Source organism: Anser cygnoides, chromosome 13, assembly GCF_040182565.1.
Source record: "Anser cygnoides isolate HZ-2024a breed goose chromosome 13, Taihu_goose_T2T_genome, whole genome shotgun sequence".
Lineage (NCBI taxonomy): Eukaryota > Metazoa > Chordata > Aves > Anseriformes > Anatidae > Anser > Anser cygnoides.
In genome coordinates, this window is record NC_089885.1 from 12,079,981 (window position 1) to 12,107,945 (window position 27,965).

The 27,965-nt window shown below is 37.2% G+C and overlaps 1 protein-coding gene and 1 long non-coding RNA gene across 13 annotated transcripts in view; one reads left to right on the top strand and one right to left on the bottom strand.

The window, feature by feature from the left end:
- Positions 1-27,965, top strand: part of TEX11 (testis expressed 11) — a 37,259-nt gene that overhangs the window by 3,117 nt on the left and 6,177 nt on the right. For 2 of the 12 annotated variants that reach the window (XM_067005275.1, XM_048075738.2), the window contains 26 exons: positions 475-554; positions 990-1,070; positions 1,153-1,272; positions 2,122-2,202; positions 4,560-4,645; positions 6,080-6,137; positions 6,948-7,043; positions 7,608-7,689; positions 9,484-9,562; positions 10,284-10,435; positions 11,116-11,201; positions 13,327-13,464; positions 14,186-14,288; positions 15,424-15,548; positions 15,865-15,950; positions 16,586-16,639; positions 17,271-17,311; positions 18,618-18,704; positions 19,821-19,891; positions 20,482-20,598; positions 21,412-21,484; positions 22,609-22,758; positions 23,285-23,393; positions 24,391-24,511; positions 26,256-26,420; positions 27,505-27,832. In XM_067005275.1, coding sequence (XP_066861376.1) covers positions 475-554; positions 990-1,070; positions 1,153-1,272; positions 2,122-2,202; positions 4,560-4,645; positions 6,080-6,137; positions 6,948-7,043; positions 7,608-7,689; positions 9,484-9,562; positions 10,284-10,435; positions 11,116-11,201; positions 13,327-13,464; positions 14,186-14,288; positions 15,424-15,548; positions 15,865-15,950; positions 16,586-16,639; positions 17,271-17,311; positions 18,618-18,704; positions 19,821-19,891; positions 20,482-20,598; positions 21,412-21,484; positions 22,609-22,758; positions 23,285-23,393; positions 24,391-24,511; positions 26,256-26,420; positions 27,505-27,576 — 2,513 coding nt within the window. In that variant the 3' untranslated portion in view covers positions 27,577-27,832. Of the gene's footprint in view, positions 1-474; positions 555-989; positions 1,071-1,152; positions 1,273-2,121; positions 2,203-4,559; positions 4,646-6,079; positions 6,138-6,947; positions 7,044-7,607; positions 7,690-9,483; positions 9,563-10,283; positions 10,436-11,115; positions 11,202-13,326; positions 13,465-14,185; positions 14,289-15,423; positions 15,549-15,864; positions 15,951-16,585; positions 16,640-17,270; positions 17,312-18,617; positions 18,705-19,820; positions 19,892-20,481; positions 20,599-21,411; positions 21,485-22,608; positions 22,759-23,284; positions 23,394-24,390; positions 24,512-26,255; positions 26,421-27,504; positions 27,833-27,965 lie in introns of those variants that run through there. The other 10 variants (XM_067005276.1, XM_067005277.1, XM_067005278.1 and 7 more) reach the window with 10 other exon arrangements.
- LOC136791885 (uncharacterized) lies at positions 17,245-19,479 on the bottom strand. The gene is made up of 2 exons (XR_010834879.1): positions 19,193-19,479; positions 17,245-17,618 (listed from the first exon to the last, which is right to left on the bottom strand). It is a non-coding gene; the product is annotated as an uncharacterized lncRNA (long non-coding RNA).

Genomic DNA, 27,965 nt, shown 5'->3' on the forward strand with positions numbered 1-27,965 from the left:
GGAGAGGCTATTTAAAATATATTAAGTGGTGTCTTTTCTATCCCTGATGTTTAAGAAAGGCCAGAAAATATTTTTGCTTTTTACTTTGAAAATGTAAAGATTATTAAACTTGATTTCCCTATTTTGCTGAAGGCTATTCTGAGGCACTCAAGACATGTTACTGTGAGCACCTGTAATGTAATTAAGTCTTTGAATACTGTGTCTTTAACTTAGGTATTTAATAAGTTTAATAGGTATTTTGAGGAGAATATATATATATATATATATATTTTTTTTTTTCCTGATGCCTAAAAGGCAGTTTTAAGCAGCTTGGCTAAAATTCAGACTGCTTTGACTACTGAAGCTTTCAAATTTTTCTCTCCTGCAATTTTAAATGGTAAACCATCTTTTGGATATGGCAGGGCCTGACTTTCTTAAGAAAAAAAAAAAGACAAAAGGAAACTTAAGAATATGTTATACATTGTTTTCTTGCAGTGCGATTTGTTGCTTGTAGACTGGTGTGCCTTTGTGAAGGCAGTGATCCTCCGGAGGGGACTATTCGAAGACAGATTTTGGTAAGGCTGATGGCAGGTAAGCAGTGAAATACAGTTGATCACCAAAGAAAATCTTACAAACTCATTACAATTGCTTTGGAAAGTGAGTGAAATAAGCCTGTAATTCTGGGGAGTGTGCACGTTGAAGGTGGGCCCCTATCACAGGCATACCTTGCTGAGTTAGTGCAGTTAGCATCGCATCTTTGTCATATGTTAAAATGTTCTGAGAGCAGCATTATTCTGATATCTTACAGTATTGTGTAGTAGGGCACTGTAAGTCTTACGCCGCATCTAGGTGCTATGGAGTTAACTCAGATGTGAGAGGCACTTGTCACAAATTAAAGAGCTGAAATACCTCTCTCCTACATAAGATATGTGCATTAACAAGAAGAAATTTAACACTGCTTCTTCGAAGTGACTAAATTGTCACAAAGCACACATCATTTTCTCTTTCAGATGTCAATGAAAACTGGTAAAGGATGGATAGATATTGGAAAAGCTGATCTTGCTGATGAATTTCTAGAGATTGCCTTGAACGTAAGTTCTTTTCTGGTTCTAGTTTCTTATAAACACACCTGTTTGTAAGTTCCATGGGTGATGCTTAAGCTTTGTTTTCCAGAGCATAGAAAAACTGTACACAAAATTACGTAAGGGGAGCGATGGTGAAGCAGATATTCATGTGCACAAAGCTGATGTGGAGAAGGACCTCTTCAAAGTGCTCTCTTATCAGGCTGAATCAGTATGTGTTCTTCCCAGCTTTCTTTATAAGTCACCAGGGGGTACAAAGGAAACTCTGACCCGTTTATTAGATGTATGAATGCTTGGCACTGAGGACTTGCTGAAGGATATATTTCCTTTGCTTAGATGTAAGATACCAGACGTGATGTTTGCATTCAGTGTTGCAATAATTTGATGATTTTTAATTTGCCTGGTTTATCGCAGTCATTTCTGCCGTGTTGTTTGTATCTTCTAGTTCAGATTTGTTGCTCTGTGATTTGGCTAGCATGAGTGTTTATACAACAAACAGCTGCCCTTCTGAGTCATAAATGTTTCGGTTCCAAAGGTGTCTTGTGCTTACTGAAGAAAGGGGAGCCTGGGTCCCCAAAACTGCGTTTGTGCCATATGTACGCAGCAAGACTTGTCACTTCAGAATGCTCGTCAAGTTTGCAGCTGGGCTGATTGAAAAGTGCTTCCCTAAGCAGACCAAAACAGTGGCAAAATTTTTTCATTTAGCTTCTAGTTGATAATGGAGACAAAGAGAGTACCCCACGTTACTGGAGAGGTGTTTGAAGATTTGCTAGTTTGTTATGTCACCTAGCATCTGAATGATTTGGTACCATCTATCTGTCCCTTTCACACTACGGCTGGACAGCAGGGTACTTCTGGATGTCTTTGTCATCTGGCAATATATAGAAATAAACAGAATTATTGTAGCACTATAAGGACAGATATCTAATCCCAAATTTAGCTTTAGTGAACGTGAAAAATGTATGCAAATCCAAGTCTTTTTTAGAGATTGGTCTTTTAATGAATTTTAGAGGCAAGCAAGTCACTTACAGTCTGTTGGCATGTTCTACTGCTTTCTTAGGCAGTTGCTCAAGGGGATTTTCAGAAAGCAGTGATGTGTGTGCAGCGCTGTAAAGATATGTTGATGAAGTTGCCAAAAGAGGTTAGTGAAATCATACCTTCTTTATCATTCCAAAGTTTGAAAATCTGCTTTCCTATCTATATCTTAACGAGTGGCATATGCCATATAAAATTTTGAAAAATACTTTGAGAACTCTTTGTATGTGTTCTGTGTTTTTCTGCTTCTCTGAGATTTTCTTGCTACATATTTTGCATGAAAGCAGCAGATTTTTCCCTTCAAAGTTCAGTATTTTTTTCTTTTTTTGCTGATAGTTTATCATTTGAAATAGAATGATAAACTCTTTCTAAAGAATGAGTGAAAACAAATCATCAAGAAAGGCAAAAAGATTTCTATATTGAATATGCCACCTCCTCTTCTGCAAAAACAGCTGCACTTTACATCTTGATCTTCGCTGTTGCTTCTTCCATTTTATGTGTGAACTTTTGTCTGGAGACAGGTGGGACAAGAGAAGAGCTGAGCTTCCAGGCTTTTCATATGCAAGTTAGTACTAAAATCTTCGTCTTCATGAAGCTGTAAAGCTATGAATGGCGGTTTCCCATTGTACTAAACTGTTTTTTGTAGTTTTTATTTTACAGAACAATGTCCAAAGAAAACAAACTTTGACATATGCAGACTAGTCCTTTGTTTGCAAAGATAAAAGGCTAATATGTTTGTATCCGAATAAGCTTCCCCACATTCATTTTCATTTGCTTATTTTAATTTTTTCCCAACCTTTAGGATTTTTTTTTTGTACATTTAGGAAACATTTTGTTTTTGTCTCTGTGGTACAGGTAATAAAATCCAAAGGGATAGATGTGAGTTCTGAAACAGAAATATGGCACTGTTTATGTTGCAGTTGGTTAGAGTTTAATTGTTGGTTGTTTTTTTTGTGATCTGTGTGCAGAGCATCTGAGTGACTAAGTCAGCTGTGGGGGTCTAACTTTCATTTCAATTAGAAGAGCAGCTTCTCACTGTTTGATTTGTTAAAGATGCTCACTAAGATCTTTATGTTTCTGTTTCTCATTTCATTTTGAATGAATTTCATGCTTTCCATTTTAACTCTTCTATTAAATAATATTAAACTTCTCATGGTGAAGGCTCTTCAGAAACCGTGAGCACTGATGCAGACAAGGAAGAGGTTTCTGATCACGAGAGATACAATTCACCTCTGGTTTAAAGAGGGGTATTTAAACAATGAGAAAAACAGAAAGCGCTAGCAATTGCTCTGAATGACTTTGGAATTTTTGACCACTAGGTAGTTGTCACTCCTTAACTCTTCCAGAATTGCATCTTACCAGAGAGCACTTGCAGAGCACCACAGGGAGGTTGTTGCATTATCTTAATGGATGATACCACAAATCAGCTGGAGAGGATTTGCAGCTTGTGGATCATCAGTGGTCTTATGAACCACAATGGGGAGCTGCAGCCCTAAAGGGTGAAGTGCTAGAGTTGTTCCAAACACTTAGTGTTCAGAGTGATGCCAGGCATATGGGAGTATTTAGGATTATGCTTGATGCCTGGAACACATTCATTCATTGAAATAGTATTTTAAATATGGGAGTGATTTTTTTTTTTTTTTTCTTGTTCATCCATACTGAATTTGCACTTTTGTGTCTGGATGGCAATGAGATAAAAAAAAATGTTCAAAGCAAAATGTTGTTCTGTGTCTCTCATTCTTGTCTGAGGACTTGAAGTCCCTTGCAAGAGACACTTCTTGTACTTGGAGAAGAAGGTTACTCCAGTGGCAAAATGAATGCAAATATTAGTGGTCTGTTAGCATTTAAAACAGCTTTTTGTCTCCCTTTGGACAGCATTAGACAGTTGCAAATCATTGCAATGGGAAGACAAGTTGTTATGAAGAGATACTGTCAGGGCTGAATGATAAAGCAGAAAGCAACAATATTCTGAATAATCAAGCATTCAAAAATATATTTCTCCTCACATTGGTAGTGTGGATCATCCTTTTATAATGCAAAGGAGACGTGCTGGGAAAAAGCCTACCGTGCAAGAGGTGGAGTCCTATTCATTTAACTATGTAAAACTCTTTAAAAATGAATTTGTAATATGCCATTTTTTCTTCTTAGGTTTTTTTTTTTTGTAGTTTACTGTGCACAGTTCTAGTGCTTTCAGGTTGGTTTCTTGAGGAACTATTCTACTTTGTGTGTTTGAAGAATTCCCCTGTTTTGCATGTCCCAGACTGGTTAATATTGCTGCACTTTCCCACGGAACAATACAATTTGATTCTAGTCATGTTCAATACCCCCTCAAATAAGGTCAGAAGTGATAATTCTAGACCTGTCTTCAAAGTAAAAAGCATTTTAAAGAACCAGAGACTGGGTGCCGTAGATGTATTGATGTTTCTACAAGAACGTTACACAAGCAGGAGTCTTTTATTACAGACCTGTTACCTGGCAATCCTCTGTTACAACTTCGGGGTGGAAACCTATGAACGGAAGAAGTATGAACAGAGCTCCTTTTGGCTCAGGTAATGTGCAAAGGGAAACAAAATAATATCCTACTTTTCAAATGGAAAAATCTGCGTGAAGGAGAGGGGGAAGCAAGGAAAAGTAGATGTTTAATTGAAAAAATCAGAACACAAGTTTTTAACTGAACCATGCTGGCTGAGCAAATACTGACTTAGTGACTGTCTTGCTTACAAATGCTGTTGCCTAGCATTTATGTCTGTTTTCCACACTGATTTTCATGTCATTAAAATGAAAACCTTTCCATGTAGAAGTCATATCCATGGTTCTCATCCATTCTCTCCCTAACTCTTCTTCCAAAGAGATTACTTTAATGATGAGGCTGTTCCCAGCTCCTGTGCCATTTATAAACAATATTGAAGAAATCTGAAAACTTCAGAAAAGGGTAGAGGAATTCTGGCCAGTTTTAAATGGATGTGTTTTAAGCAGTATTTGAATCTCTCAGAAAGGAGGTGCTTCATTGACAGCAGTTCCTTGACTGATGAAAGGCACAACCACCAAGGTGAAAAACGAATAGTTTGAGATGGTTTAGGTAGGATCCAAATAAGCAATGTGTTATTGCTAGGGAAGAAAATATTTAGGCTATTGGGAAGAGTATCCTCATGCCAAGGTCACAGACTGAGCTCAGAAAATTTGCTTTTATTTCTTGTTCTTTTTGTTTTAAATTCTCTGAAGAAAACAAATGACAACACCTCTAATTCAGAATAGTTATGGTCACATGCTATCAAAGAATTTTTAGAAGTGCTTAGAATTAATTCAAGCTGGTGCTTTGTTGATTATTTTATATTTTGTTCTTGTGGAAAATTAAATACTGAGTCCTGATGGCCAAATTTGAGGAGGAAATAAACCTTTGCCAAGTGCAAATACTTATCTGGATATAGCAATTTAGCTCCATCTAGTGGGTTAAGATTTCCCTGTACTGAGAGTGTTTTATATTAGGAAACAAACGTCTGGTTATTCTGTTTTTCTTTTAAAAAGTTATTCCTCTGCACTGTTTGCCATCAGATCTGGTTTTGTGGACCCGGTGCATTTTCTCTGGGTGGTCCTTTGTGCTGTCATTTAACTTTCAGGAAAAGAATGATGAATCATGACTCCCAGGTGTCTGTTCTTGTGCTGTGATCTTGAGGCTGGGTCAATTGTAACTTCTGTGTATGCCTGTATTATATGTCAGGTGGGAGTAAGAACAGTGACTTGCTCAAAATGCCTTCAATTAAAACTGGTAAAGCCTACTAAAATGTTTGAATTGAAGATGTTACAGAATGTGGTGCACTAGGTTGAAGGAAGTGGTAGAGTACAATTTTTGATACGAGGCATTAGGAAGAAAAAATCTTTTGCTCTCTAGTTAAGAAGTGGGGTAGGATAGGAATGTGGCACATACCTGTCTGAATTTATCTCTGTCATCCCATGTAATTTTAACTTTTCCTTATCATTGGTAGCCAGAGTTATGACATTGGGAAGATGGACATGAAATATTCTGTTGGCAAAGAAATGCGGGTAAGAAAAAGAGAAATTGCTGTTTACACACAGGAGGATTTTGTTAACCTGACTCCACTGCTTCTGCTATGCCAAAACTGACCAGTGATTGATTCTCTGGCCTCCTTTTTAGTACTGTTTGCTATGAAGTTTGGCAAAGTTGCAAATCCACTTTCTATGAGCATCATAGCAAGAGTTGAGTCACTGATGAGTGCCCTTAATCACATTTGAATCTACTATTTCACAGAAATTTAATTTTGGGAAATAAGACTCAGACTGAGAGGCCATCTCTTCTTCCCTCCTTCCTCTTCTTCCAAGGCATCATTAGGTATAGCTGTGTCATTTCTGAGAGATGTTTGTCTGTCTCATAGGCCTATTACTCCTAATGCTACCGACAGTGGATATGGAGATTTTATTCTCTTCCCCTTTATATAAATCATTTGCATATTTGCAGGCCGCTGTCACGTATGTCTTTATGTTTCTCTCAGTAAAGTAGATAGCCCCTGTTCCTTCACTTCTTTCTGTTTTTCCAGGTCTCTGCATTTCCTTTTTACTGTTCCGTTCTCTGAACTCTCGAGCTGATTCATGTGCTGTGCGGATTGCAGTGCTGAAGACCAGACACAGCACTCCGACTCAGGCTCTGGAGCTGAGCAGTCACTTCATGTGTCTGATCTCAGACAGGCATTCTCTTCACTCAAAGAGCTTTGCTTTTTGTGGCCTGAAAATTTAAGCCTTTTGTGTTGATATGTGTGGTCATGTGTGCTTTCCCCCCCCCCCCCCCCCCCCACTATGCAGATAGGATTTAAACTTCTAGTTTATTTTTCTTTCCAGGCTAAGGTGCTGCGACTATTAGCTACAGCCTATTTTGAGTGGGATTGTAAGCAGTATCTTGACAAGGCATTGAAGGCTATAAGCTTGGCGAATGAGGTAGTAATGTGCAATTATATTTATGTGCGCAATAACTGAAACTCTAGCATTTACTAATGTAATAATGTAGACCACGTTAATCATTGGTGAAAGTGACTTGGATTGATTTTTTGCTTCTTTCTCTTCAGGTTTACGTAGAGTAACTTAAATTTTAAAACATTGTCTTTGGTTGACTGTTTTAAAATTTCCATTATTCATTTCATTCAAAAGAAATTCAAAGTATAAAATCCTATTTTAAGTGAAAGTTCAAGGTCACTTTTTTACATGCTGATAGGGCTTTCAGACAGATGATAATGCACGTGCTGGTGAGATCAGGATAAATGGTGGTATAAACCTTTGCACCCAAGCCCTTTGCAGTTTTTATTGTATTTACCTTCACAAAGCTTTTTTAGGTGTAAGAGTGTTTTTATCATTATTTTTTGATAGTTTATATTTTGATAATAAAATGGAATTGAAGAATGCTGTGGAGTGTATGTGGTTCTGTGTTATGAATGTGTTGTACTCTCACAGAATCTGTATTCTACAAACAGTTGTCCAAGTAATGGAGTGTTTTTCATTGTGCAGGAGAATTTGCATCCAGCAGGGTTTTTTTTGAAAGTTAAAATTCTTGTTAGAAGTGGAGCATCAGATGAAGAGATCAACTCAGGTATTACAGTTCTGTGTATGTTTCACAGTAAGGTCATACTACTCCATATCCAAGAAGACAGCCTGAGTAGTGCATTGGAGAGAGGAAAAAAGAAAAAAGAGCCAAACCTTTCTTGTGTGTTTTAGAGGAATCTTCATTAGCCAAATGTAACAATTCTGGTTTGGTGTGGGGGCCATAGAAGTCAGCATTAGAGGACAATATAATAATTAAATTATAATTAAACATGATTTTATTTTGTTGAGAGCTTAAATATACTTGCTGGAAATAGGGAAAGGGGAAGGCTGAAGCCTGTTAGAATGAAGGCAGCAGCAATATAGCAATGTAAGAGGATGGCTGATTTTAGTCATATGCCTGAGGTTATTTAGAAAGGATGAAGTTGGGTTGTATCTCATGCACTCAGCATAGAAGAAAGGCTTGTGAAACATTGCTGTTCTGTGTGTTATGTTGCACATTTTGGCCAAGAGACATGAAGTGCTGACCAATGTGTTGGTGTAAGCGTGTTTTACCAGAGTTTACTCGGTTTATAAGGCCATACTAACCCTTCTTATTAATCAGATTTGTAATTTGAATAGAACTGATTTTTCTGTTGGCACTAGAAGAGGAGAAAGTTTTCAGGGGAGATTTTAGTATAAAAAGGTTAATGTATTGGGAAAATATTATCTACATCAATAATGGAATCTTAAGGAGGAGGGGCTTAGTTCTCTTTATGCTTAGAAAGTATCAGATACATAACAAATACTCTGAGAAATAAATGTACAATGAAATAAGGAATTTCTTGCAGAAAGCTGCATGATTTGACTGCTGCCAGACGAACAGGAAAGGAAACTCCACTTGAGATGGCTCCTGGTGAATTTCAGCCAGCTTCCAAGTAGACGGTTATTCAAAACTTACCATTGGAATAGCTGGTTTCTGTTCTACAATCTGAATTGTGAAGCCATAGCGTTGCCTATCAAAACACACAATGCTTATAGCATGTTACTGCTTATAGCAATGGCATGAAGATTCCAGTCAATTTTTCAAGCAACTTATAAATAAGTGGCTGTCTGTCTTCTGTTGGATGGCTGGCAAAAGAATGTTGTGTCTTTGTACTGCAACTCCCGTTTCCTTTGAATGAAGGTTCCTGCTAGGTTTTAGGCATTTGACTAAAATCTTGTATTGTGCTCTTGTACGCAGCTGCCTTAGAAGTGCTTTTTTTAACAACTGTTAGTCACGTTACATTACTAGTGTGTTCATTCTCTTATCTCATACAAGCTATGAATGTATAAATCTTGTTATTAAACCATCCAGCACAGTTTTGCAATTTTTAAACTTTATCTGAGTGTTCTAAAACTGATATCTACTTATCACCACCAGTAAATTCAGTGTTTTCCTGTCTGTCTAAGACTGGTGATGCTAAAGACCATTAGGCTTGAGTAGTTTCCATTGCACTGCCATGCCACCACACAGCCTGAGTTCTGTCCTCATCTTAAGTGGTTCCTTCTAGATAAGGATGAAGCATTTTGATGGAAAGCAGCTTGAGGCAAACATTTGTGCTACTAATGCCTATTCTGTTCCTGTTTAGAGAGACAGAAGGCTAGAATTCCAGGGCTGTCAGTCTGTTGCATTTCTGTAGTATTACATTAACTGCGAGACAGAGAAAGGAAAGTCAAAGTACAATGGAGATGTCTTATTCTTCCTTGGTTTTAGAACTATATATATATTTTTTTTTTTTCCAAAGAAGCTGTAAGACCATATAATAAGCAGTTAAGTATGTAAGTTGATTGGATAATCTCAATGTCATTGTGTTCTGTCTAGCTGTTGCAGAATTCATGCACCATGAGTTGTCTTTAGACTTTTGTTTGAATGCTGCTAAACTGCTGCTGGAGAATGGAAGGTATGAAATCATCATCAAGTGGAGCGAACACAATATTTGGGCTTTGTAGCTATTCTTCTGTAAGCAAAGAACGCCTATTACGCAGTGACACTTTATTTTAAATAAAAACTGACAGAGGTAGGTAAACATTTTTGAGAGGCAGCCTGTTTTTGCTGTCTCAAGGTGATACAGATTATTACAGTGGCAGAACAGGCTGTGAAATAATGTGAAGTGGCAATTTGCAATACCAAGCAAATACTTCAGAATGATTAAGATTGTCCCTATGCAATTTTAATATTTATCCTGGGTCTGGAATTATCTGACTGAAATTTTGCTTCCATATTAACAAATACTCAGAATTAAAGCTTCTGGAATCCCAGAATCATTCTTGTGAAAATCAGTATGAGGATGAACGAACTGCAAAATAGAGGCATGAAATTTAACACTGTTGAATGCTCCATCATGATTACCTCCATTTACACTTCTGTCTGGCAGTAATTTCATGCTCTCATTGTGAGGGGTAAGCTGTTTTGTGAATACTGTGTAACAAGCATGTGCAAATAGGAAGTACCTACAGAACAGATGAACTGCAGTAAATTCATACCTTGACTCACTCTGTCAATGTGATTGTGTGCCAGTAGTATTAATGAGAAACATGCTGTTCAGTGTGAATGTTACTCTTTAGAATGGAAAATTAACAGCTCTTCTGTGCAGCTTCTTAAAATTCCATCTGTGTGAACAGGGAATCAGTTGGGTTTGATTTTCTGAACTCTGTTGCTGAACGATTTGAATCTTCACCTGACCTTGGAAAAATAACCCTGCTCTACATTGAGTTCCTGTTGCAGAATAAGAGGGAGCTGCTTGCTAAGCAAAAGGTTGAAGAAATTATTATAGGTCTGTATCCATCTTTTGCTGTCATTTGCTGAAAGCTGGTTTTAGCTGGCTAGTCTTGAATTCTGATTTTCATTTTTAAAATATATTCTCGTCTTTTTTTTTTTGTTTATGTCTGTTTTCTGTTTCTTTTGCACAGCAGCTCTTGGCTTCCATAATGGATGACAGTTGTGATAGAGCTCAGGGTTAAATTCACATGCTGAAACAGCTCCTACTTTTCAGTTTAGTCTGTATGATTGATGTATGTGGGTATACTAGGAGTTCTGTGTAGCGTTAATACTTTGTCTATCCAGCCCAATGCGTTTTTGTTTGTCAGTATTAAAACAATTTGCACATCCTTGTTTGAGCAGCTGACTTACACGTTCTTTTTCAGGTCTTCTACACCTGTAGCATTTTTTGACTGTCAGATCTGCTGGAAATCAGATTGTGTTTTATGTAGCATCTAGCTAGGTGCAAAAGCCATGCTGTCATCATTAAAGCATGATGATATTTATTCCCTTGCTTACTACATTTTTTCTTTTCAGAAGCAGTATATGGAACACTGGGTCCTGGCTGAAGCTATTGCCGTGTTACTGTTTCTTGTTGTAGGCTGTGGGACAATCTTTCTTAGATAGTTCTTAGGTACTTCTCTCAGTGTGGTTCTTAAAGTTCTTATAAAGTGATGATTTGCATTATCTTTTCAGGTCATTATACTGGAAAGCAGCTGTTGTCTGAAACCTTGAACCGGCTGCACATCATCTTGTGGGACACAGCTGCCAAACATTATGAGGTTTGGGACCAAGTAGTGTTGTTGTTATTTGTATCAGTGAAAATGAAGATCTGATTTTCCTGACCTCTTTGGTATGTCTATTTTTGGTTAGAGCGTAAGTTGTTAGTAAGATGCCTATTCCAGTTGGAACTAGTTTTACTTTCATCCCAATAGGTGCTCTTTTCCGCTATAGTATCAGACTTCAGGTAGTCTCATCTCAAAGTTTGTACATGGGAACATGGGCCCTTCATTCTGGTTTTGCTCTGGGAAGGGTGCAAAAAAACTTAAAATATTCTTTACATTGAGATGTTCGTTTTGTTTTGCTAAAACAAAAACTATGCTAATGACACAGCTTGCTTCCTCCTCATTTTAAAATAAATTCTTCCCCTGTATTACTGAATTTTTTACTTCTTACCAATCTGAATTCACTTTTCTTATGAGAATCCTGTATCTATGGCTTCTTCTAATATGTTCTGCTTTGTAATACCTAGGATGACCATTTTCCCTCTGGAATTTCAAGGCAGCAAATGAAGACAAGTGTATAAAGATTCATATTTTCTATTTCTTGCCATGACTGAATCTTGTGGGCTCCTCTGTGATGATACCCTCCTGTCAGCCAAATAATGTCCTGGCAGTGAATTTTTTGCCTGTGCCAACAGAACTGATAGTGTCTTCGTTTCTGGCATCAAGGGACCAGAGGATATTGTTTCAGCTGCCTTCTCATTGTCTGTCTTCATTGCAGGCTGTCATATCAGTGATGTTTGGCACTGGTCTGAGCACCAAATGGTGCTAGATTTCATGACTTTGTTTGGCTTCATCTTCTGCTACCCATTTTTACTGTGCAAAGAGGCTTTTCCTACTACTCCCCCTTTTTCATCCCAAGGAATCCTGCAAAAGGAAACTGCACTTTATTACCAGATTCTGACGTGCAAAGTCACTTATTAGTCCTCTCACTTATTAATGTTTTGTCATGACCATATTACCAGCAGTACTGACTGTTTCCAAATTTTGTGTCACTGAGCTGCTGCCTCCATTCTTATTGTTAGCACCAAAGTCCTGTTTTTTTCCATTGGTGACAGATTCCTCAGTTTGTCAGCCTTGGAAGGTGGGAGTATGTGCAAGGTAAGATGATGCCATTGTTTGCTTGATGACCCTTTTTGGATCCTACTTGGATTAGGAGTTCTGATAGCACAGGCTGTTCTTGTCTTGAAAGACAATTTTACAGGGATGTTCTGGTTCAAGTCACCAGTGCAGGGACTTAAAAAAGTACACGTGACTCAAAGTATATTCTTCCTGAGGAACAGTCTTTCCCTCCCTATATGGTTCTAGAGATCTAATGCTGGACGGTGGCAGTTAGACTGATTATCCATACTGATATCACCCTGGAACCTGCGAAAGCTGTTTGTCACTCATAACAACATTTTGGTCCCAGTAGACACAGAATTCTTCTTTATCCAGATAATCCTTCACTACCGGTCTCTGCAGATTCAGTGAAGTTGTGACAAGACAGGACTTGTGACAGATACATAAATGCTTGCTATGAAAAAAGGTTGTATTTCAAAGCCTCTTTGTCTGCTGGACATAAGCTCTTTAATAGCTTGATTTCATGTGTCTGTTTTCTTCCAGAATCTAGAATTTGTTTTCTCTTACCTAGTTTACTGCTTTTCTTCCACCAGTGGGGATAGGCTGGCTCACTTATAGAAAGAATAATGCACATCAGCGTTGGGCTCGCTGGCCCTAGTACAGTTTTCACAGTCTACCCTGTCCAAATAGGAACCGTAGTTGGGAGTACACCCTTCAGCCTAGTATCAAGAAGTTCATGTGTCTAAATGACATAAAAACATTTGTCTTTTTCTCTTACTTTCTGACTTTCACTTACTTTGTATCATGAAGAGAGAGGGATTTTTTTTTTTTAAATAATATTGTACTTAGTCATATAATTGTCCTTTCTGGATCAGACCAATGACCCACCTAGTCTCCTAATGAATATACCTGCATTGTGGGACCCGTGGTCACTCTTCTGGGGAAAAGATTACACTAGAATATACTTGACTATCTAAATCTTTCATTTCCTATGATTTCTTTTAGGAAAACATAGGCCACTTAATCACCTTTTTTTTTTTTTTTTTTTTTTTTAATTTCCTAGGCAAAAAGCTATTCTGAAGCTCTTCACTGGTACAACTATTCTGTCAGCTTCTACACACCTGGGCAAATAGATCAGAATTTGGCTAAGTTGCAGAGGAACATGGCTTCTTGCTATCTTCATCTGAAAGAAGTTGACAAGGTATGTTTATGTATTTATTTATTTGCATTGCTTTTATATGTGTAGTTATATCATTTGGACTTAATTAACAATTTTGTTACTGTACCTCTTTCTCTCTTTCTCTTTGAGAGAGGGAAATGTCTTTGCATGTCTTTCATGATCTGGCAGAGATATGTTGTTCATCTTCTTAGCTGCTTTGGGAGCCCCTTCTAATCACCTGTCATTCTGAACAGACCACAAGTTGTGTGACCATGCCTCAGTATATCAGGTTTCTTCTCAGATTAGGGGCCATTCTCTCTTCAAAACAGATGAGCCTCAGCATGAAAAATGTTTGACAGGTGACACTAGAACTTTCCACAAGTGCGTTAGCCCTCACCTCTGCAGAGAACTGCACCTGCTTTACCTGTTTAGGTCTTTTGTTTTGGGGATGTTAAACTTCTTAGTTCAAAGTGGCAGAGGGGAGTTGATTTTTTCAGTGTCTTGCTTTCTAATTCTGTGGCTCTAGTTCTGAGGAATCAGGAATTCTAGTCACTGTCAGCTCATGGTGCCATCTTATGCTCTGATCACTTTATTTTTCTTTCAGGGGAGGTTGTTGCCAAGCCAATTTTGGTCAGTAATTGTATAAATATATCTAATGTAGCCATTGATATTTGGCGTATCTTTTTAGCTCTCTCCTATTGCAACCTGCATGACTGATTACAAGATGTCATTACTGAATTCCTACAATCTTTTCTGTGTATAGGCTAAAGAGGCAGTTAAAGAAGCAGAGAGGTGTGATCCAAACAGCATCTTTACCCAATTCAGTGTATATAAGATTGCAGTGATGGAAGATGATACTGATAAAGGTAGAACTTGAAAGATAAAAGGGTCAACTACAAAGACCAGGAGTGTCAAGTGTCTTAGAAAATACTGAGCAGACCTGGACTGTTTGTTTTGGGAAAGGCACAACAGAGGGAAGATAGGAGAAGGATCTATAAAATCATTAAAACTGTCAGGCTGTAGATTTAAAGCTGTCAGAGGGGGATGCTTTAGCACATGACATGTAATATGTGGAGTCCGTTGCCACATCTGGATACTGTTTGGCTGGAGCCTCTGGCTTGGAATTCTGTAATCTTCTCGTGGATAGAAGCTAGAGCACCATCCTGAGATTAGAATCACTGTATTATACTATTCCTAATATTCTTTTAAAAGCATATGCAGTTGCAAAAATGCTACTGAGCTAGATGAACCTTAATTGAACCAATATTACCACTCTTGATTTTTCTGGTCAAGCAGAACCTAAAGTTACGAGAAAATACATGAATTACTGAGATGACCTACAGAATGACATATCTCTATAGACTTTTTATTCTTTCTAATGAGTTCTGCCATTTCATGTTTTAATGAGAATCCTAGCTCAAATAATGAAAATTGAGAAACATAGTCTATAGTTAATTAGAATACAGAGTAACATGCAGAGCTTATTTTCCAATGAGTCCTGTGCCAATTAATTATTCTGTGTACATCTTTTTAATGGCAGCCTAATTTGTTCACATAATACAGAGTGGTAACCACAGCACAGTGGGAGCATAAAAGCAGCAGCACTCTTAACATAAGCCAAGATGTGGGAGCTTGGAATCATGCCCAGACAATATATTAAGAGAAAGTCTTCCGTGACAAGCAGATATTTAGCAGAACAAAATTAAGGATGTGAGATAGTTTCATTTGTGTGGCATCCTTGTTTCCTTAGATTAGTAGCTTGGAATGCTTTTTTGGCACCTCTCTAGGAAGAAATGTGTAATTGTGGAGAAGTGCTGGAATGGTCAGGTTTTCTTGTCTTGCTTTTTCATATTAAAAAAAAATAAAAATATAGCGTTTAGTAAGTTGTGTCTAAAGCCTTACTAAAACAGTAGAACTTTCCACCTTCCATTTTTTTTTCTACTAAAAAAAAATCAAACAAACAAAACCCCAACAACTAATTTTTCTGTATGCATATTTCAGCTGTGGAAGCAGTTATTGAAATTGGGAAGCTAGCAGAAAAGTCATCTCAACGTGAAGACAAGCCGACAGTGGATGAAAATACAGGCACTAACCTCCTGAGTTTAGCTGCCCAAATTGCTTTAGAGGTAGAACAGATAGCATTGTCTTTATTTTGCTTTATTGATATAAATAGAACAGCTGTAAACTCTGTAACGTTATCTACTTTTAGTACTTCTATGTATTTCATGCATTTCTGAGTATTTCCTGCTTGTGTAACCAAGGTCTCACTATATGTTTTCAAATGCATTGCGTAAAGCAAAGTAAAAAATGGTTTCACATATGAAGAAACTATTTTTTTTTCCAGGAAAATTAGTGATTCTGAATTACAAATATTGATAACTAGAAATGACATTGCATATTGCTAGTGCGGTTTATACAAAACATGTTTTAATTTCTTTTCAGAATGAACAACAAGTTGTGGCTATCAAAGCTTTGGAGTATTTATCTGAACATTCACGAGACTGCCGACAAGTATTTGCAGCTCTAAAGTGAGGATTCAAACTATTTACAAGGATAGAGAACTCTGATTTCTCTTTCAAACGTAATTTGTTTTGTTGAGGAAAGTGGAAAACAGAGTAGATGAATGATTAGTTAGCAGTCTTTTTGGTACTGCATATGTACCTCAGTCCTGAACTCTTAGTAGCTGCAGGTATTCCAAGTCTTTTCCAAGCTGATATTAGTAGCTCTCAATTTTATGACGACATTGTGTTTGAACAAATGACCAACAGCAACTCTGATGAGATTGCAGCAATATGTCCGGTGAAAATACAAGTTCATTTGTATCCTCTGATGAAGTACTATTTTCTTGTTGAAATACTCTTATCACTTTTATAAAAACAAATATTATGAGAAAGATCTATTCCTTCCAATTTTTGCTTAAAACTTTTATGAAAGTGTATTTATTTACTTACTATTACCTGATTTAACAACATAGTATACAAAATAAAGCTGTAGGAAGGGAAATACTACAATCTTATTCTCAGTTTGACACTGAATTCTGTGAGTTACATGGACTGGTGGTGTAAAGAAGAAAGTGGGATCCTTTCTGAAACGTGAGGTCAAAGTACACTGTTGGAAAAAGTTATCTTGTTTCTTCATTGTTTTTTTTTTTTTTCATATTCAGATGCTTGGTTCGTCTCGTGTTGTCAAAGGTCGTAGCAGAAAATGAAGAGAAAAGGTGAGTACATTTTCAAAACCGTGTTCCACAGTGGATATCTTACACAATTAGTGTAACATATACAGGGCTTATTTTCTTACAGAGTAATCGAGATTAGTTTTTATGCTAGTTAAAAGTTCGCACAGATGACTTCCCAACTCGAGCTAATGATGTCACATAAGAACATCTACTTGTATAACCTTTCCTTTAGATGTTTTGTTTTTGTGTTCCAATTTTATTAATGGCTAAGACAGTCAGTTATTGTTTGATGGAGAATGTGAGTTAAGCAGCCTCTTTAACTTTGACACTGGGATAAGATATCTTTCAGACCTTCAAGAAAACAGCATAGTGTCAGTGAGATTAGAAGTTTAACCTGCAGCTCCTAACTGCAACCTAATAGCTGAGAAAACCTCCCGCTACACTCACACAGTGACCTTCACTACTGTAGATCAATGAAACTTTTTGCAGACCTTCAGCACTCCTTTTGCATCTTCAGATACTAGAAGTTTGTAATGCCTGAGACATTTGTCAGAGGAAGAATGATTATAGCCATATTTATGAAGCTGTTGTATTCCAACATCAATAATGTGTGTTCTTTTATAACAAAAGTAATGAAACCTTTTCTAAAAACTTGTTTTTTCCTCCTTTCTAGAGATAAAGATATCAAGTCAATGCTGACTTATTTGACCTTAGGTATGTTTCTGTTTTGTTTACATTTTCTGTAGTTCTTCCATTTTTGAACATTTAATGATATAATTAGGTCCATACTGTCCACATGTTCAGAATTCTTAGTTCAGTCTAGGTTCTCAACTTCCCAATCCATTGAAAGTTAGAGGTCACGTTAACACTGGAGATTCAGCAGTGCTGTGAAGTTGGATCTCAGACATACAAGTTTTTGCTATAGAAAGCTTGTCGGGTAGTGCAGGAAGAACTGTTTCCAATAGAGCCTTTTCTTGGCAGCTTCTCTGAGACAAAGGACTCTTTCTTCTAGGCAGTTTTGCTGTAGGAAAGAGAATTTAGTGCTTCGTAAGGCCACGCGTGCAAGCAACAGATATTTGGGTACAAGCCACAGCCCCTGTGGCCTCAGATGACCGTCTCATACTCTGACTGCACTGGCAGGGACAAAGTTAGTATCTTTAGTAGCAGAGCTACCACAAAAGGAAGAAGTTTGGTTTTGTACTCTGAACTAGCAGCATGACTTTCTGTTGGCATTAATTAAATGCCAATGATGGTCTTTGCTGTTCTAGCTGTTTAAAGGGAAGGATTTTTAAAACTAAGTTAGTGCTTTTTTATTTCTTATTATTTATTTATTTGTTTATTTTGTCCTGGACAGTTTAGAAAAGTGCAAGGAGCAATAGCAATTTGTTGAATGACAGGAAATGCTTGTCAAAATTGATTGCCACTTTTAAGGTGTGCCATCCTTTGAAGTAGAATTGTCTTACTTGCATTGTAAGAGGTACAGTGGTTTCACAGAGTACTTCTTTTTTCCATCAAAATAAATACTTTTTTTCACTAAATCTTTTTTACCCCTTTCCTCCTATCTTGGAAAAGAAAATTAATGAATTTGTAGAACTTTTTCTATACTAGTCATTCTTAACTGCAACTCAGAGAAGAGAATGAAGAACAGAAGAAAAAAAAATAAAGGTTTCTTAAAGAAAGGCCTTAAACAACAGCTATTAAATTTAATCCCCACCCAACTTTTTGTACAAATTAAGTAAAACTTCTCTGCATTAGGCTTCAGTGTCAATAAACTGTGAGGAGGCAATACCTATTGGCAGCCTTATGTATCTTACCTTAAATGCTGTTTAAGTCGCATTTTGATGTTTTTTTATAAGCTTTTCTGGTCAAGTGTATTAGATTTAAGTTGTGAAGATAACTCTTCATTGGGAATTACAAGGGAATTTTGGAAACTGATATTTGTAATGTAGTTATTAGACTTGGAAATGTTTTTATTGTGCTCAGAAAATGTAACAGATATTGAACAACACATTTTCTGCAGCTCACAGGAAACTTGCTGAGCCTTTCACAGAAGAGAATTTGGCAAGGGACATAAGGACCTTTGAAGCCCACTGGTTTAGAAAAGTTGGTAGGTTGCATTCTTAAGATCTAAACTGAATCACCTCCACCTTCACTTAGCCAGACCTTAAGGAAGAAAGAAGGGTTTAAAGATGCAGTATTACAGAACTTGTCACCTTTGGCAGTATCTGCCTTAGTGTTTAAGTTTTGATGCATTTTTCTATCTTCTGAAACTATCTGGTATGTCTCCTATTAGAGACGGTATGTCTCTCCTGTTTAGCAGTCTTTGTTAAACTGTTTTGGTGAGGAAGTTAGTGTATTTGTTGTCTGTAAATAAAAATATGAGGGTAGGGTAAAGAATGGAAAAAAACTTTTTAGATTTTTGCTTCAGCCAGAGTATACAGGGAAGAAAATAGTTGAAATCAATAGCAGAAGACATCTGTCAAGATGAGCTTTTGCATACATCCTCTGTAACGTAGCAGTTCTCTAAAAGGGTAGCAAAGAAGGAAGAGAAACTGTAGAGGTCAAATCCAGTAACACGAGTTGAATGGAACTGACCTGTGGTGGCTGTGCTTTTTCCGAGGCAGCATTCTCATGCACTGAAGAAACAATTCACGCATTGCAAAAAAATGTCCTAGGCAATAAATTAATGTGAAAGTTAGAATCTGCAAAGTCACTGTAGAATCTAAACATGTAATTGGATTGGATTCTCGTACATAATTTTCAGTTGTCTTTGGGTGGCTATTGTTCAACCATTTACTAATCAGAGCTGTATGTTTAATTGTATGTTTAACTGACCCTACTGGGATAAAATGGAGAATGTTTCAAAAAAAAAGAAAGTTTATATTTTTTTCTCCTTGTCTTGGGAATATTAGTCAACACTTTTATTCAGATTCTGTTCTTGTTTACTAACCAGAAAGTGCTTCTTCCAATTCATACTCTTGTGTGTAGGGTACATGTTAGAACAGATACTTTATTGTGATAAAATGATTAAAACAAGATTTGAAAGCATGAAAAAACTATGTTAACAAATCACTAATATATCTTGCTATTAAATGAGGTGTTGATATTTTGACTAAGAAATTGAATTGCACAATGTGTACTGCTTATTACTAGAGATTAGATGGGCATAACCAATAACATGTTGAAGATTTTTATTCTAGTCTCCATTTTATGTCTTTGTTAGCTTGGAACTTAGCTGTACAGTTCAAGGACTGCCCTGAAAAGATGAGGGATTTTTTTGTACTGTCTTTCAAGGTATGTACTCTCTTGCTTGTAATATCTCTGATAGAGGAATATTGTTATCTGTCTAGTTCTGTTAGAAATTACATCCATGTATCAAGTATCTTGTTGGAGACACGCGTGTCTGCTCCAAAGATGGAGTGCTTCTGTCAGAAGGCAATTGGCTTGTAATAAAAAAAAAAAAAAAAGCATTATTTTCATACTTTGCATTCTGTTGCTTAAAAATATTGTAAGAAATTTAGACCTCAGTGAGAACTTTCTAAAATAAATAGGTTCTGATGTTTGGGAACTGTATCATTAATAGGAATATGTTACACAGAGAAATACTTGAGTCCTGATCTCCATTCAGAACTTCTACCAACAATGTACTTTTTGTATGTGTTTGTAGGGAAGGGGCTCCAACACTGATGTATTCTTTATATTTAAAAAATCTTCTTGTGTAATTTTACAAACAGTATTGCAAAATATATATATATATATATGTATATACTATTCATGCCTGATTACTAGACAAGTCGTAGAGGACACTTGGCAATCATCTGTTCAAGAGCAAATTGCTTTATATAGTCAGAATTCCCATTACTTCTTCCTATTTTTGGTTTCAGTTGTCCCAGTTTTGTCCTTCTGACAAAGCTGTTCTAATTGCTCAGAAGACATGCCTGTTAATGGCAGCTGCGATTGATCTGGAATTGGGGAGACAACAAATAACATCTTTTGAACAGGTAGGGCATTGTTGTTACCTGATTTGGTAGGTATTCATGAAATGAACATTCAGTGCAGTGTTTTTTTCTTTTGATTTTGAAGTCTTCATTGTTTTACTCAGAGCAGGATATTAAAATGTAGGCATGGGAACCTTCCATAATTAATTTGAATCGATACACCTAATGCTTTTCAGGCAATTGAAAATGCTGGATGTCTGTAAAGCAGTTTTGTTGACTTCAGTGGATCTGAGCAGATCTATATCAGCAAAGGGTCAGGACAGTGTCTTCTCTTAAAGGAATGTCAGTCTACCTCATTTATTATGTAAGGAGTCTGCTGCTAAACGTAGGTTTGTCAGGCAGATACTTACTGCGTCTTTAGGATTATGCCATCACTGAAAATAGTTACCAGTGTGGTTATATGGTTATGATAAAGCTCACCTTTTTATTTTTTCATACATCCTTTCTGAGGGTTTGTTACTTACTGTGGTAAGAAGGAATTTGTTATGTGGGATTCAGTGGTTTCTCAGTCTCAATAACACTATTTTATGTTTGAGAGCTAAATTAAATTATGTCCCATAGGGACACATAAGGCCCTTTCTGGACTAATGGAACTTTCAGTATGAAGAGTCTTTGCCTGAAATGTGGAGGTCGTTGCAAAAGAGAGAGAGAGAAAAACAAAACAATAACTCATGTAGATGATGTATTAATTAGGCTGGTTCTGCATTTATTATATAATTAGATATGGAGAACTCTCTTCTGTTGTTAGTTGTGAATTGTATATTCCTTTTGCTTGTAAAATTATGACAAAAATTTATTCTAAAATTTGTGAATTAGATGGAGTTTTTGACTCAGGCCCTTCAACATCTCCAGGCATGCAAGGAGATATGGAAAGTTCTGAAATTAACAGGTAAGCTGCAAGGTGTGTCTATTCAGTACACATGGTGTTGTCACTGAATTCACTGAAAATACAGCACGTGTGGAATTATTGTTTTAGCTGAGGAGTGTTGAAGCAGATATATGGCAATATGATATAAGGATTGACAATGCCAACTATGTTTTTTTGTATGTCATTGCAGGCTTTTTATTATATAGGGGCTGTGAAGTGGGGGATGATCTTTCAGGGTGAATTTGGTTGACTTTTCTGTCTTAACTGTTAAGAAACTCCATCTTTTTGCTCTAGACTAGACTGGTGCCAGATTACCATGCTTTTTTTTTTTCTTTTTCACACTACTCTTGTGCTGGAGTAAGATATGGTTTCAATAGTTTTACTGGACTCTTCCCATATATAAGGCATTAGAGACTACAGAAAGACCTGTTGCTGTACTTCGAAGTGCCAAAACCCATCCTCTGTTCCTTGACTATTCTGTGTCCTTTTAGATCAGACTAATCACAGGAGTCTGGAGTGGTTTCAGCTGACAGCTGAGATGCTGTGTGACTGTTAGCTTAGAGGCTGCACACTTCCCCTTTTTGGTAATAAATTGGTAGACAAATTTATACAGTCCTTGTCTGACCTGCATTCCAGTTTCTTTTCAGTGTTAGGTTTTGGACATTGTGGAGTTTCCATCGTAAGATGCATTAATAGTTAACTTTTGTCAAGAAATTTACTTGTTGTAAAATGTTACTTGCATAAACTTTATTGTTTCTGAACTAAAGTTTCATTACATAGCTTGCATTTGAATTCTGTGTATTCCTATCCTTAAAACCCGTGGGTTTGATGATCTCAGTACAGGGACGTTTCACTAGATCAGAGTTTTTATTGCAGAGGTTTGTGGGATGGTAGCCTGGTGTTTCCTTCACTTCTTCACTGGACCTTAGCCAGTGTGTGGATAAGTCTGTTGCCCTGGAGGATGCTGAAAATGTTCTGCTTTGGACATCTGAGGCTTTTCTCCAAGACTCCTGCTGTGTTCCACTTGCTCTACTGTTAAATGAGGGTTTTCCTGCCTGTTGGAAGCAAAATGTGTACCTTGTGGTACACCATATAGTTTTAAGAGAATGAACCATTACAAACAGGCAATTCTGTCTTTCCTGTAGGAGATTTTGCTAAAGATCCCACAGACACTTTGCTGCTGCTGTATGAATTTGAAGCAAAATCCAAACTTAATGATCCAACGCTCAATAACCTTATGGAGTCAGTGTGGGAGCAGCCACAAATAGAGGTCAAGACGCTAGAGATCATTGCATGTAAGGACTGCATTTGTACTTTCATAGTTCTTCAAGTCATGAAAAACAGCTTATGCTACTCTTTCCTGTTCATTTGAGGTGACATGGATTATTCTGTGTTGCACAGCATGCAAAAAATGATACACTTTTGTCCTGAAGCAAATATTCTTTGGTTCTCAGCAGTATTAGGAGATCTGCATTTTGAAATGTCATTGTATTATATGGAGGATGAACCAGTAATTAATGATGTCCTTCCATTTCTAGAACCTAAGACATTTGTGGAGGCTGTGAGTCTGGAAAATGTTGTTCAGATAAACTTTTACAACATCCAAACTGGCAAAGGCAAGAGAATGGCCCTAGTTGATTCGTGCCCCAAGACAGAAGTTTTAGGATGTGTACTTTGGCTAGATTTGGAGTTTCAACTTAGCGTAGTTAATTTGTAAATAGCTCTTCTCTATATTATACCACGCTTTTTTTAGTGACCAATGAGATTAAAGTCTGGCTCCAGTCACTTCTTTCTTGTTCTCTATTTTCTTTTGTTTTTAAGCATTAGCAATGGAACCTCCAGCTCGGTATCCTGTACTGTGTAAGAAAGCTCTGCAGGGTGCATTAAACCTTCACAGAAAGCAGACTGCCATTGATGCTGTGAAATTTAGGTTAGTGTTATCACATAGCTTTGCCATGAGTCTCTGATTGGAAATGTGATAGGGAATAAAGCCTGCAACTGGAAAAAGTGGGTTTGGGCTTATTTTCAAAGTTTCACTAATCGCTGGCCAACCAACATACCACTGAAGTATGACTGTTCAACAGGTGTGTTAACTGCAACCTATTCGCTAGGCATATTTTCAATAAATGAATGTATTGAGGATAGAGAATGAAAATTAGATCTAGAAAGGATCTCTGGCTGTTTCCTGTGATAAAGGTGTTCATTGCAAACATTGTTCTGCAGCAGTGAAGTAGTGATCTGGAAAATTAAGACAAAAGCTAAAAAGAAAGCCACGAGCTGTAAGTTAGTGACATGATGCCATAGTACACACACGAGTATTCTGCTGGGTAACCAGCTCTGCAACAAATGTTGCTGGCGGAATCTGAAAAACAACCTGGTGTGTCCTTCTCTCTCAGCTGTATCTCATAATAGATTTTTTTTTTCCATTTTACCAAGTTCTGTGCAGTAACCACTGGGCAGAAGCAACCATTAACGCTACCTTTCTTACTTCACACTGAGAAAGAAAGACCTGTTTTTAGAACCTACGTATTTGTTACTGATTTTCTAAGGACACTGAGTACTTAGCTCTTGGTGAAATTAGAAAAGGTATCTTCTCTTTTTCTTTGCTGTCGTGTATAGCAAGCCATGAAAACATTATAAGCCTGTGTTACTTTAGAAATGAATTTCTACTTTCATACTTTGTATGAAAATAAAGACGTATTTACTGCTCTTGGTTCCCTTTTTGCACAGTCTGTATGAATGAGTTCTGATGCTCGGAAAATGTATGTCTCTGCTGTCAGACTGTGAACGTAATAAGCACGGGGTGGACATGCCAGGATGGCAATCATAGACGCACAAATAAGTGTGCTGCTAGTGCTAAAATGTAGCTGTGTGTTCTGTGCACATGGTATTTAATGTTTCCTCTTTCACTCTGTTTTGATTAACAGCAAATGCTTACATAGTTTGATTAATCTTTCTTTGCCAACTGGAGTAACAGACTTGGATGCTTGTGTGCTGCAAGAGGTATGGGGCTACTTTGAAGATGCTCTGAGTGTAATCAGCAGCACAGTAAGTTGAACAGGAAAACAAAAGATGGGGAAATTCTGAACACGTTTAAAAAAAAACTTTCCCATCAGATTGAGAATACTTAGTAGACTGAACATTATACAGTGTTATATATGAAGCAGCTAAGACTTCTTCAGTAAAAGATGCACTGAAATTACCTCAAAAGAAATGGCTTTTGGATATTTATAACTGAATTATGAATTTTCCTAGATTTTTTTAGGGCTTTTTAGAGATACTTAAGGCCAAATTTTCAGTGCCTCTTTTATAAACATCCTGAGCTAGAACATCTATCTTTCCTCCTCTTGCTTTCTACATTCTTTTGCTGAATATGGTTTTGTAAATGCATATTGCTTTTCTGGATTGTTTTAAAGCCGGCTAAAATTTGGATAGCAGTCCTGCTTTTTTTTTTTTTCCTCAATGTTTTGTAGATGCATTTAGGGACTTAATGTATTACTGTATTTTTATTTTTTTTCCAAATGACCTAGAACTAGATTCCTGTGCTGTCAGTACTTATTGAACCACATTTGTTCTTGAGTGCCTTGTTTCTATGACGACAGGTATATGGAGAAGAAAATCTTTTCTTCTGTAAGCATTGCTGGTATTCCTTTCAGGCCTGAAGCATGTGCTGTACAGCAAAGGCAGTTGTAATGAGGAAGTCAGATATTTCTACTTACAATCAATAGCTAAGGAGTTAATCAGTTAAGGAGTATTCCTGTTATGCAGGACTAGTGGAACCAATACGGTTTCATAATTTCATTCCAGTGCATGACTGTTTCTTTAGTCAGGTTTGAATGTCTCTTTTATAAAAATAATATAAAGATACGCTGTTCCTTGCTTACCAAAAAAGAACATGCCCACATTCATACCTGCCTTTCATTAAAGTTCTCGTCTATAAATTTGATAATGTTCTTGTTGTATAGAACTTCATGTTCATATCGTGAGGGGTGTGAATGATATGTTAACGTGGACTGATACTCGTAACAGCATAATTTCATCTGTACTAGAAGGCCTTCTTTTGCAGTCTTGCTTATGGCTGTTAGTTGGTACCATGCTAAGAGGAGGAGCCTGGAGCAGCACAACAGAACACTGTCAGTTAGAAAACTGGGATACCACTCATGATTTATACCTCCTATTCAGAAATGGATGCCACAGTTCAGAAATTCACTCTGGGCCCTCATACTTACGATGAGAAGGATCTATCAATCTATCTGCTTGCCCTTGCCTTCCCTAACTGAATGAGGTTTTAACTCCTGTTGGGTACTTCAGCTTCTGTTCTGCAGTTATTATTAAGGGCTGCTTTCACACTGGTAAGGCACTGCCACAGCATGTAAAGAAATTCTGAACACTTCAAGGACTGCTTTTGATCTTCAGTGAGCAGCTAGGTCCTGCTATACAGGACTGTTTGGATAAACTGCTAAGTACTGCAGCAGTAAGACCAGCCTGTCTGCAGATGGACTGTAGGAAAACAAACTTCCATTCTAGCATCTTCCCGGTCCCACAGAATTGTATTTTCTGACCTACCAATAAGTAACTGCAACGTGACTTATCCATGTTGGAAACAAGCTGTTTGACAATAGTGCAGATGGACTGTGAAGTACAGAATAGCTCTGAAAGAATTCTCGTTTGCTTAGGAGAAAAAAAAACATCCCTGTTTTCCCACTTGAAAACTAAGCTCTGATGTACTCTTGGCTAGTCAAGAGAAAAGTCCATTTTCTGATGAGCTGCTGTTTGTTGTTTGCTACTCCAGGATGGTTACCCAGAGATAGAGACCCTTTGGTTGATGACAAGAGCCTGGAACACGGGAATATTTCAGTATACCATTGGTAAATATAAGGAAGCAGAGCAATGGTGTGGATTAGGAATGCGTTTCCTCAATCATCTAGGATCTCTGAAGAAAACCTACGAAGGCCATGTAAGTGTAACCAGACGGTTATGAGGAATGGGGGTAAATGTCTGGGTTGAATTTGTTAGGAATAGGTAGTAGTGGACGGGAGGAAGTGAAATTTCATTTTGAAGAAATGGATCTGGGTGAAGAAATCACTACCTATGATCTTTAAAGGGTTTCAGAAGCAGCATGGTACCTAAATATTTTTGGGGAGCTTGATGCTTAAAGAATTTTTTCAAAGTGAGGCCAGAATAGATTTGATACACAGTAGAAAGAGCCATGTAATGTCTTTTTACTGGAAGGATTGCACAAATGGCTTACTGGAAGTAAACTTCAGACTATTTGTGGCTGTGGGGAATTCCTTGTACCTTGCCTGCTTGCTAAAGGCATGATGCTGTACCATTTTACTTAAATCATCCGTTGCATAAATACTTTAAAGCTTGGTTTTCAGTACGATCTAATATCTTATAACTAGGGTTTAAGCTGACATGAATGAAATCATTAGAGCACATCTTCTCAGGAGTAGCTTAGCTGAGGGAGAAATTCTGTGGGAGAAATTCTTCTGTGAGGGAGAAATTTCAGGGCTAGTACCCCTACAGAAAGCAGCAACTCTTTTTCTTACTCTGTCACAAGTAAGCTTCTCTCTATAGTTTTTGGCTGGTGCTCCTCTTGATTGCAACACGGCACAGCCTGGTTGGTGTTATGTGATCGTCAGTCAGTCTCTTATGCGCAAGCCAGTCAATCAAGAGCTGGTTGCAACTTTTGTATTATTTTAAGTACATCAGTTAAGACAATAAGAATAGATTTGTTAATTGATGAAAGACTTGGCTATGGGCTATGCTTTATGTCAGTATAAATAAATCCACCTTTTTGAGGTGCAGCTGATTTAAACTAAAGCCCCATGTTTAAATCTGTGCATGTTTAAATCTTTTCATGAATCTAAAATTGTTTAAATTTTTACATGAATCTAAAATTCTAAATTTAGAAGCTGGTTGTAGTCTCCCACCTATTCCCCTACTCCTGTTCCTTGCCATTTCTTTAAATTACCTGGTTCTATGATACTTTATCCATCCTTGCTGACTCAGACAAATATGGTGCTTATATTCTCCAGATGGTTGGTCTTTATAGTGAGGTTCTGGACAAATTGGACAGAGCAAAAGGGTTTATTCCAAATGAAGAATAATGATAGCCACAACTGGAAGAAGGAGGACAGCAGTCTCGTGGAAACATCCTGCTGACTGAAGGAGGCTGTTAGCTCTGCAAAAAGGCATGAGGTCACAGGAGCAGTGGAAAAGAAACCAGGATCTCCCTCTTGTTGGTGTTTAAGTTACGTACTTTTTAGGAAGCATTTATTGAATAAATGTAATTGTTTTCTTCTAGGGAAAAATTTTCATTCTGTGGATCTATATAACAGAAATAAATATATAGCTGTCTCATGAGATGGGCCTGCAGTTGTGTAACAGGTTAATTTAAATATCAGAATTTAAATTTAAATTTAGTAGTAAGTGGCACTGTGAACAATAATAGTATTCCAAGGCCAGGCATCTCCTCTGGATGCCATAGCTGCCTTGC